The sequence below is a fragment of the Chaetomium globosum genome, genomic scaffold (assembly GCF_000143365.1).
Source record: "Chaetomium globosum CBS 148.51 scaffold_1 genomic scaffold, whole genome shotgun sequence".
NCBI lineage: Eukaryota > Fungi > Ascomycota > Sordariomycetes > Sordariales > Chaetomiaceae > Chaetomium > Chaetomium globosum.
In genome coordinates this window covers 5,402,575-5,413,094 of record NT_165976.1, presented here as the reverse complement: position 1 = coordinate 5,413,094, position 10,520 = coordinate 5,402,575, and the positions used below count along the sequence as shown (strand labels likewise).

The 10,520-nt window shown below is 57.1% G+C and overlaps 4 protein-coding genes across 4 annotated transcripts in view; 3 read left to right on the top strand and 1 right to left on the bottom strand.

Annotated features, from left to right (window-relative positions):
* The window catches only part of CHGG_01752 (uncharacterized protein), a gene marked incomplete at both ends in the record, with an annotated part of 2,772 nt that extends 1,492 nt beyond the window's left edge, over positions 1 to 1,280 (top strand). Inside the window, one exon of the mRNA XM_001220972.1 lies at positions 63 to 1,280. Within this exon, the coding sequence (XP_001220973.1) occupies positions 63 to 1,280 (1,218 nt within the window). The remainder of the gene's footprint in view (positions 1 to 62) is intronic.
* A 1,808-nt stretch (positions 1,281 to 3,088) lies between these two features.
* Positions 3,089 to 4,802, top strand: CHGG_01751 (uncharacterized protein; the record flags this gene model as incomplete). The annotated part of the gene is made up of 5 exons (XM_001220971.1): positions 3,089 to 3,228; positions 3,302 to 3,868; positions 3,943 to 4,284; positions 4,344 to 4,638; positions 4,719 to 4,802. The coding sequence occupies 5 exons, from the start codon at positions 3,089 to 3,091 to the stop codon at positions 4,800 to 4,802; spliced, it is 1,428 nt and encodes a 475-aa protein (XP_001220972.1).
* A 1,822-nt stretch (positions 4,803 to 6,624) lies between these two features.
* Positions 6,625 to 7,316, bottom strand: CHGG_01750 (uncharacterized protein; the record flags this gene model as incomplete). Its single annotated transcript, XM_001220970.1, has 3 exons — positions 6,625 to 6,977; positions 7,090 to 7,107; positions 7,166 to 7,316. The coding sequence occupies 3 exons, from the start codon at positions 7,314 to 7,316 to the stop codon at positions 6,625 to 6,627; spliced, it is 522 nt and encodes a 173-aa protein (XP_001220971.1).
* A 588-nt stretch (positions 7,317 to 7,904) lies between these two features.
* Positions 7,905 to 10,167, top strand: CHGG_01749 (uncharacterized protein; the record flags this gene model as incomplete). Its single annotated transcript, XM_001220969.1, has 3 exons — positions 7,905 to 8,140; positions 8,224 to 8,664; positions 8,718 to 10,167. The coding sequence occupies 3 exons, from the start codon at positions 7,905 to 7,907 to the stop codon at positions 10,165 to 10,167; spliced, it is 2,127 nt and encodes a 708-aa protein (XP_001220970.1).
* Positions 10,168 to 10,520: the final 353 nt, after the last annotated feature.

Sequence of the window (10,520 nt, the reverse complement as noted above, 5' to 3'; positions counted from 1 at the left end):
GACGACCAGCTCGAGAAACATACCCAGTTCAACGACGAGTACATCTACGCCTTCACGTGGAGGACTCCAAGGTGGACGCGTCCCTGCTGAAGCTCGGCCCGGAGGATGTCGTGCTCGCCATCACCAGCGCCGGCGACAACATCCTCTCGTACGCCATGCAGAGCCCCGCGCGGATCCACGCCATCGACCTCAACCCGAGCCAGAACCACCTGCTCGAGCTCAAGGTGGCCTCGTTCACGGCGCTGCCCTACGAGGACTTCTGGAAGATCTTCGGCGAGGGAAAGCACGCCGAGTTCCGGTCACTGCTCCTGTCCAAGCTGTCCCCCCACCTGTCCAGCCGCGCGTTCCAGTACTGGCTCGACAACGCCAGCATCTTCACTAAGGCCAACGGGCGCGGCCTGTACGACACAGGCGGCAGCAAGCACGCGATCCGCGTGTTCCGGTGGATCTCGCGCATCTTCGCGTGCCGCCAGGCCGTGCAGGAGCTGCTGGCGGCCAAGACGCTGGACGAGCAGCGGCGGATCTGGCAGTCCAAGATCCGGCCCGCGCTGCTCAGCCCGCTGGTCAGCAACATCGTCGTCAGCTCCGAGGCCTTCCTCTGGGCGGCACTGGGGGTGCCCAAGAACCAGCTCGCCATGATCGAGGCCGACCACGCCACCAGCCGCGCCGTGACGGGGCCCTCACCCACGGCCAAGAACACGCGCGCCCACGCCATCTGGCACTACATGGTCAACACCCTGGACCCGGTCATCGAGACCACGCACATCGCCACGGACAACCCGTACTACCACGTGTGCCTGACGGGCGACTTCTCCCCGCAGTGCCACCCGGACTACCTCTCCCGGGCCGCGCACGCGACGCTGAGCCAGCCGGGGGCGCTGGACGGGCTGCGGATCCACACGGACGAGATCGACGAGGTGATTGCGCGCATCAGCCCGGGGACGCTGACGGTGGCGATCGTGATGGACAGCATGGACTGGTTCGCGCCGGCGGCGGGCACGGCGGCGGCGCAGATCCGCAAGCTCAACCGCGCCCTCCGCATGGGCGGCCGCGTGCTCCTGCGCAGCTCCGCCCGCGAGCCCTGGTACATCCGCGAGTTCGAGGCCCACGGCTTCGTCGGCAAGCAGGTCGGCGATCGGGAGCCGGGTCGCTGCATCGACCGGGTCAATATGTATGCGAGCTGCTGGCTCTGCGAGAAGGTCGAGAACCTGCCGCCGCCGACGCCGGGGTTGGAGGTTGAGACGGGGCAGGCGCTGGGCGAGGATGTGTTGCGATTGTGATTGGGGGCGGGTACGGTACAGGGTTGGTGGTGGTCGAGAGGGATCGGGAGAAAAACGAAGTTGTCGAGTTTGGTGGGGGTTGGTAGGTGACGAGCAAGAGTGAGATGACCGAATTGAATACTGATTGCGATCGTTGTTTCGAGTTTTTGATGCCCCCTCAAGTTTGGTGACACCGGGGACACATTTTGAGATCACGCCACCGGAATGAAACTGGTCGTGCGCGATGTGGTTGGGAGAGGTACGAAGAGAGGAATGCAAGGCAGCGGAGCGTCGACAGCGATGCAACCAATATCGGGTGGGCGTGGGGCAGATATCAACCTTTTGACATTGTTTTCCTGGTGCAGATCCCAGCCCCCGGCCGTTGGAGATCCCGAATAGACGAGAGACTCAAACTGGCGGGTTTGAACTTCAAACGGATGCACGAAGCACTCCCAAGCCTACTCGGACGGTGCTCGTGCAGGTGCGAGTTTGAAATTGTCGAGGCTTGTTTAGGTGCAGGGATTTGAAAGCGTTTGGTTGGCGTGGCTGCTCCCCTGGCTGTGGCGAGGCAGCCCAAGCAAGTAAATGTGGCCCAGGCCCGAGCCAAGCTCGTTGCAGGATCCTTGGCCCGATGCGGAAGTCGAGATCTGACCCAGAAACAGCGGGAAGTACCATGGCCATGGGGAGGCCGCGTTGTTTCCAAAAGACGCCGCCTGGCCAGACCCAAGGTGGCCCAGAACCCTGCTGGCTCAGCACCAGCCAAAGCCAAAACCCCCATTTCTCTACGAAGGACAGGTTCGAAGTACTTCTTACAGCAACATTGATGTCGAATATCAAACGAATCAGTACTACAAGGAGATAAGGGCTTCTGGTATGGAGTATCAGATAGAGCCTTCGAGTCTGGTGACCATGACATGACGTAGCGAGCGTAGGTACGATTTGCACGTGTAATGTTCAAATCGATCCGTGGGTTGCGGTTGATCTGGGCTCCTGGGGAAGCCAACTCCTCCCCACCGTTAAGCGCAGCGACCCACTTTTCCAAACACATCCATCCATGTTTCTCACCTGCCCCCGCGAAATCGAGTCAGACGTTTCGTACATACATGCATTGCCAACCTAGGAGGTGTCGGGTGATTCAGTTTGGATTTGGCTCTCTACAGTGGGGGCGCCCTCTATTGCTTGACTCGGGCTTCGACTATTGCCAGATTACGGTCCCTCTAGTGTATGTACTGTTCCCCGCAATGACGTTCGATCGGAGACGGCAACGGACCCTCAAGCCGCTGGAGCTTCATTCCTCTTCCGGACAGGTCGGGCCTCTAAACTCGCAAAACTGCATCACTCAGCAGCCGGGCCCGGATTCGATCCTCTTGGCCGATCTGCCGCCGCAGACGCCAGGAACTAAACGCGCCCCCCCTCCTGACGAATGGCATCGCTTGAATCTGGAAGGGAGCAGTTTATTTTGTGCGAGGTGGCGGTGCATCCTTGTTTCGCACCACGTTTATTGGCTTAATAGGCGATTAACGCCAAGCCCATGGGCTCCCGCCCGGATCAGCGATATCCGCTTGTGGCGCCTCGACTCCGCTTTCTGCGAGCCATGCTGTGCTTGCCAGGCATGATGCATGGTGCATGCACCACAACACGCAAGAATGCGAGATTGAGGACCAAGAGGGAGTCTGGCTCCCTCACCCCGGGCCGCCGTACACTACTTTAAAACGTTCATCAGCGTATCGATTATCCACCATGACCGACATACCCACGGCCCGTCGACATTCCGTGTCTTATTTTAACTCCGGCGTTGGTTGATGGAGCTTCCGGCGAACAGCAACAACATGTCAGCCACCTCGTCGTCGCCGGCGGCGGGGTCTTCCCCGCAGTCCTGGTCCCCGGCGAGACCACAGCACAATTGCATCGAGTGCAAGAGGCTTAAGAGAGCCTGCGATAAGGGATCTCCTTGCAGCAAATGCGTCAAGTTAGCTTGTTTCTGCCTTCTCTCTGGTTGTCGTGCTTGGCCCGAGACTGACCATTTTGACTTGTCTCGACAGAGCAAACCGCATTTGCGAGTACAAAGACCCGGGCGACGATGGTCTCTATGGACCTATTTCGACGGCTAAGGACATCCATTCGCTCACGTTCGGCACGCTCCTAGAAATCCTCATCAACAAACCGCGGGTTAAAGAGGCTGTCTCGCTGTATTTCAGCGGCGTCAATACCTGGTTCACCATCATTGAGAGGGCTAGTTTTGAGAGGGATCTGGAGGCCAACTGGGGAAATCTATCGGCCGAAAAAAGCGCCATGGCGCTTTGCATGGCTCTCGTCGCCCGCCCGCCGAACCAAAAGTCCAGCAAGGGCATGGGAGATACCGTCTATCCCACCACCAAGACCATTCTCGGCTTGGTTCAGAGCAAACTCCCCATGTCGGTACACATGCTGCAGGCCGAGTTGCTCATCGCCATGTATGAGTTCTCCCAGGCGATGCCTCAGCAAGCGTACATGTCTCTCGGACATTGCCTGCAAATGACCAAAGCATTCGGCTGGCACAACCAGGGCTTTTGGGCCATCGATAAACAAATGGCCAAACCGGCGGAGATGAAGCTCAACGCCATCCTATGGTGGGCGATTGTTTATCTTGATTGGTGAGGACATCCAATGAATCCGATACCGCCTATGGCTAATGCCGAAGTAGCCTCCTCAATGTCGCATACGACCAACCGTACCCGATGCACACCACGGGCCTTGCTCCGAGGTTGCCAGTCCCCATGCCTGAAACCATTGACCAATACTTCTCCGCCACCTCTCCGTTTCAATTCGGAGACCAAGGCCAGGGGTTCCGCGACGGCACCGGCGACCAAATCAACAGCATGTTCTTCCCCGAAGCGACGTCGGCCTGGTATCTTAGCAACGTCTTGCAGCAGTTGTCGGACCCCACGGCGTGTGGTCTTACGGATCCCAAGACCCTCTCGAGCATGATCATGATCCACCTAAGAACTATGACGTCGATGGGGTGGCGCGTGGGAACCAGCTACATGTGAGACATCCCGCACCCTCAACTTCGTGGGAACCAAGCTGATCGCCTATTCCATCTAGAGCCCTGATGAAGCTCCACTACTCGGGTCTGTTTGGGGGGATTGGTCCCATGCCGGTCATGTGCCAGAACCACGTCCAGGACGTCCAGATAATTCGGAACATCACCTCAGTCATCCTCGGCAAGGCTGGGAAACTCGTCCAATCCGAAGATCAACTGACCAGTGGAGCTATTGACCCTTCCTGGGAGTTCGCTATGTACTACGCCTCACTCTTGCTCATTTCGCACGGCGACAATGTCCTCCAGGACATGAACTGGGCCCAAAAAGTTGACAACCTTACGTACGCCCTCGATAAGGTATCTAAGAGGTGGAAGATAGCAGGTGAGTTCCCGTGTGGGAAGGTTGGGAATAGCGAGCATGTGCTGATGCGATCCAGAACGACACTGCGAATCAGTTAAAATCAAACTCGACAATCGCTCTACCGGTCGTGCCCGGTAATCACCTCACCTCCAAGCGCTAGGCGTGAGCAGGTGAGTTATCGAACATAAAAACCAATAAGAAGATAAAGCAAGGATGGAAGGTCGGATTGTCGGGTTTGTGTTTCAATTCAGGGTCGGGGTTTCTATTCGGCGTCAGGGCAATGTCCGGGAAATGGAGATACCCTTTTGACTTGGTGTTAACGGATGGCTTGGGTGGTAGGGCCGGGTATGGCGGATTTCCGTCTCAGTTCCAGGCTTGGTGATACCCTCACCCGGCTTGACCCGATCGCAACTCGCCCTACCCTCCTCCTATATGGTATTATGTCTTTCACTTCTTCTTTTCTTTCTCTTTGGGTATTTCTTTCTTCCATATCTTTCTATTCCGCCCATGTCTCACTTTTTCCCTCCGTCATCTTCTCTGTTTTGTTTCGAAGTTACCAGGAGTGGTCAGTCATCGCATGATAGACGAGTAAGGACATGGTTTGGGGAAACGGTTGGGGCGGGTTCGTGGCTTCACTTTTGCGGATTTTGTTTATTTTCATCCGTGTTCCGATTTTCTAGTTAGATCTCCATTTTCTAACTAGATTTCGTTAGCTTGTCTTCATCTTTCTAGGTAGTTCACAAGTCTATTACCGGGGCGAATTTTGAACTTGAGGAAACATCCAAACTTTCGTGTCATCTGGGTTTCTGAGTGGACCTCGGTCAATTATTGAGGGGACAAACTGAAGCACGAGGGGCTTTCGACAGCGTATTCGAGAGAGAGGCAAAGAAGGAAAGGCAGACCAAATTGTCGGGCAAGGGCGAGCAACGCGACGGTTATATGGTAAGCGTGTGAGAGCAAGGGACGGATGGCTGGCTGGTGACGTATGGGTTTGGGATGGGGATGGGCGGGACGAAGGGGAAGCGCCAGCGGACAACAAGATACCTATACATATACACAAAGTAACCGGCAGGCCCGGCCAACATATCAAGCACAAACCATCTACCTCCCTACCAACCTCCCGGCAAGCCGCTTGCCTTGCGCCCACTCTAGGTACCAAACAGCGGCCGCTCTCGAGGCGACAATCTCCTAGCTTGGGGTCGAAATTGGGCCGCACCGCCTCGTTCGGTCAGCTTCGCCCTGGCAAACGAACGGAGTGGACTTGCGATTGGGGCGTTGGTTATAGGACGGAGACAACGGGGATGAACGGAGCTGGGGAGGGTGTTGCAAATTCGTCTTTTTTTTTTTGTCTTGTTCTGGGAGAGGATGGCGAAGGAGATCATTTCTGGAATAGTAACCTACCTTAGTCACGGGATGAGAGAATGAGCAACCTTGCCGAACCCCTTCATCTGTCTGGGGTGATGGAGTGGGTTGGGATTGAGGTGTTAGTCGGGGGCGCGTCCCTTTTTGTGGGGCCTGCAAGCCAACGGCCGTGGCAGGGCGGTTGCGCCCGGATCTGACAGCTTCCGGGTCGAAGCCGCAGCTGGAAGTTGGACGTCCCGACCAGGAAGGATTCCTACTTTGCGAGCAAGTGCCAGTGTTTTTGTCGGGGTGTCCTTTAGGGGAGGCAAAATAGAAGTATGCAGCGGCGCAGGTGCACCCATCAGATTGGCCGTCCTCATCTCTTTTGTATGCTTTACAACACCGACTTGCTGCGTCACCGAACGCAGTGCCCCTTTGCCTTTCTTTCCTCAGTTCTTACCCACCCACTGATAGTAGCACAACCCCGACCGATACCAGCCCCACCAGGACAAAAGGAACGGTTTAGGACAAAACCAAAAAGGGATCTCCGTGGTAGTCGTGGGAGGCAATGTACAGAATAACCCCGCGCCCGGTCAGCTCTCTCCGTAATCCAACATCCACGCTCTTCTTCTACCTCCCAACTATGCGGTCCAGATGCGCTTGATGGTCTCGGTGATGCCCACGTCGGTGGTCTCGAACTCGTAGAGGGCCAGGCCGACGACCGCGGTGGCGGCGTTGAGGCCCCACATGAAGGCCTTGCGGGTGCGCGGCACCCTCTTCTTGGGGAGGTAGTCGATGATGACGTTCTGGAAGCCGGTGTGCGAGTGGATGAGGATGGTGGCGCAGAGGAAGGCGTCCAGCGTCGGGTTCAGTGACCCCGCCGCGAACGGGGCGACGGTGAGCGGGACCAGGGATGCGGCGACCAAGCGATCGAAGGTCCAGTGGTAGGACCCGTGCGACGGGGATGGCTCGGGTACGGGGGCGGCGTCGTTTACTACATATCGAAGGTATCGGTTAGAGAAAGGGGCGACAATAGTTGTTGAGGGGGGGTTGTCGGCGGATAATGGGTTGAGTAAGTTGGCGGGGGAAATGCGCTCATATCATACCTGTGCCGTCGACGTGCTCTGCTCAGATGGTTAGCAAAACATGTCCCTTATTGCTAAGAAAATGGATGATGCGCACGCGGAAGAGGTGGTAGGAGATCCCGGCGGGCGGTGGTGTGGAAGGCGGTTATGGCGGTTGGGCGGGCGGCGCGGGCAATGACGCTCTGTTGGAAGGCTGGCCGGGCCGAAGCAACCTGCCTCAGCAGGGAGGAACGAGCAACCGATGCCATGGTGTGTTGCGGTTAGTGGGTGGTCGGCGGGCAGTCAATTGGTTCGGCCGCGCGCTGCGTTGGGGGTTGATTGCTTCGGGGTTTCGACTGTCTGGTCTGGTGTGAAAGCGACGACGGCGGCGGAACGGGAGACCCGTGAAAATGGTTGCCGAAACGGTGCTTGCTTGCTGCTGGTTCCTCGGCAATCGGGACCACTGCCTGCCAATCGTCTTGTCGTTGATGTCAGCCGAAAGACCCCACTTCCATGCACCGAGAAGGTACCGGATCGGAATGGGAATTTCTTCCTTCCTGGGGTGGGTGCTGGCGCACCTTGCACGTGCCCGGCCCGTACGACTTGAGGAAAGGCGGTGAGCTCCAAACCTCACGAGTGGGGGTTCCGAAACCCCTGCAACGAAATAATACTGCCGGTAGTGTTAGCCAATTTTTTTGGGAACGCTGAAGCGTGCGTGTTTCGGAGGGGACTGGCTTTCTCTAATCGAAGCCTCTTATCTACCCCACGACAACTTCACCGGCTCTCGTCGGTACCATACTATGCTTACAAGTCGGACCAGATCTTGATCAAGCTACTAGGGAGACGAAAGAGTGGCAATGGCGCCCTTAGTGGCACCGCTCCTCCGGCGAGGTGGTGTCTGCCGCAGTTGCCTATTCACACTCGCCAAAGGCGTATCACCCATTCAGCGCAGGAATGTCACGAACAGTTGGTACAAGAAGCAGGGAATGGCACTGATCGAATGGGAGAAACGCGCAGAAGAGATTAAGAAAGGGAATATTCCCAATACCTGGGACATGCTGGAGGAACGGGGTTACGTCAAGGACATAGCTGGGTATGTTGGATTCGCCCGACGTCGCATCTTTCTCTTGTTTTCTTGGTGCGGTGGTTTCTGACATGTGGATGTTATTTTCCTAGGTCGAGAGAGACGATTCGCGAAATGATGAGGCTGAAACGGGTAAAAGCCTATGTCGGCGTCGACCCCACGGCGAGCTCGCTCCACGTCGGCCACCTCCTCCCTCTCATGCCGCTCTTCTGGATGTACATGCACGGATATGGCGCCTTCACGCTCCTCGGCGGATCGACGGTCAAAATTGGGGACCCAACAGATCGGTTAAAAGATCGAGAGCCGATCGCCAAGGCCGACCTGGCCATGAACGTCACCAAGGTGCATTTTCAGCTGAAGAAGCTGTGGGCCAATGTCGAGACCCAGGCCAGAAGGTATGGATACGAAAAGGAGTGGGCCTGGCAACGGGCCGTGGTCAACAACAACACGTGGTGGAATTCGGTGACTTTGCTTGAGGTCTTGAGGAGGGCTGGCAGGCATATGCGGATTGGGCCCATGCTATCCCGCGAGACGTGAGTACGGCCCCCGTCAACTGTGCCCTCTATCTCCTGACCCCTGGTTTCAGTGTCAAGAGGAAGATGTCGGAAGGAGACGGCATGTCATTTGCCGAGTTTACGTACCCCATCATGCAGGGCTGGGATTGGTGGACGCTCTTCAACCAGCAGAAAGTGCAGATGCAGATTGGCGGCTCGGACCAGTACGGCAACATCGTAGCCGGCGTTGATATTGTTAAGACCGTTCGAGACACCGAGCCCGATGAAGCGCGACGGATACCTCGGGATGGCCCGATCGACGACCCAGCAGGCTTTACCGTTCCGCTCCTGCTTGACTCGTCTGGTGTCAAATTCGGGAAAAGCGCCGGGAATGCGGTATGGCTGGACCACTTCATGACGAGCACCTTCGATCTGTACGGCTACTTTGTCCGGCGGCCGGATGACGATGTGGAGAAGCTCCTTAAGCTATTCACTTTCATGCCCCTGGAGGCCATTCAGAAGGTCATGGCACAACAAATGGAGGACCCGTCCAAGCGCGTCGCGCAGCACTGCCTTGCCTACGAAGTATTGACATTGGTACATGGGGAAGAGGCCGCAAAAGAGGCACGGGAACAACACCAAATGATGTACAACAAAGTTCCGCTCCCGGTCGTGGCCGGGGCGCCGGGCGCCGAGTATGAGCCCCCAGTTGGACCGACGACTTTGAACAATGCGCCACGGATCGACATGAGACTCCCGAGATCTCTGATCATGGGCAAATCGATCGGCCGCATCCTGTATGCCGCCGGCCTTGCCTCGAGCACTAGCGACGGCCACCGGCTTGCTGCGCAAAAGGCCGCCTATATCGGCGGTCTGCCCGGCCGCCGCCCCGGCAAGGGCGAACCCATGAACCCGTCACAGTTGACGTGGAATCCCGTCACCCTCTGGTTCCCGCAGGAGACTGGGAAGTATTTGATCGACGACAAGCTCCTCATCCTCCGCAAGGGCAAGCACAACGTACGTATCATCCAGGTGATCAGCGACGTGGAATACGAGGAATCGGGCGAGGAGTACCCGGGCATGCTATTTAAGGGCCGTATCCGTGAGCTCAAGGCACTCTTCAAGGATCTCAAGGAGGGTCGCAAGACCCCCGAGCAGATGCGAGAGTATGCGTCGAGAATCCAAGAGACTTACCCGTCAAGGAAGTCCCCGCCGGAAGGAAGACTCCGGGCTGAGTTGAGGACTCTATCTAGGATAGAGGAGAGGAGAAATCAGGAGAAACGTGATGCGGAATATGCGGAGAGGGAGAGCAAGCGAGTGGAGGCGTTGGACAGGAGGGCGGAGATATTGGAAAGGAGGGAGGAGGAAGAGATGAAGCGGCAGGAGGGAGAGGACCAAGGGGCAGAGGCGAAGAAGCAGGAGGGAGAGATGAACCGGCAGGAGGGAGAGGACCAAAGGACAGAGGCGAAGAAACAGGAGGGAGAGGACCAAGGGGGAGAGGTGAAGAAGCAAGGGGAAGAAGAGGGGAGCGAGAGACCTTAGAAGAGAGGAGAGAAGGGGGCCGCCGGCTGTGATTCACGTCGGACCTTAAATCGACGGAAAACACATACAACCCCGGAGGCGATGAGTAAGATGAAGCTTGGGGAGCAGTGTGGTGTTCTATACCATGAACCATGGAAAGAAACTACCCGTAGCGGGCTCTGTATATTCATCCATGTACTACTACTACATAGACGTTCGCCGCCGAGGCGAAACCACCAATGTACCATAAGCAACCAACGCCACACGCCCACTCGCGCATGTCTAGGGTCCGCCCGCCACCACCACCAGCCGACCGACCGCCCTCATCTGTACAGCACCGTCATGTCGCCGGCCGGCGCGGGGAAGCTCTTGAA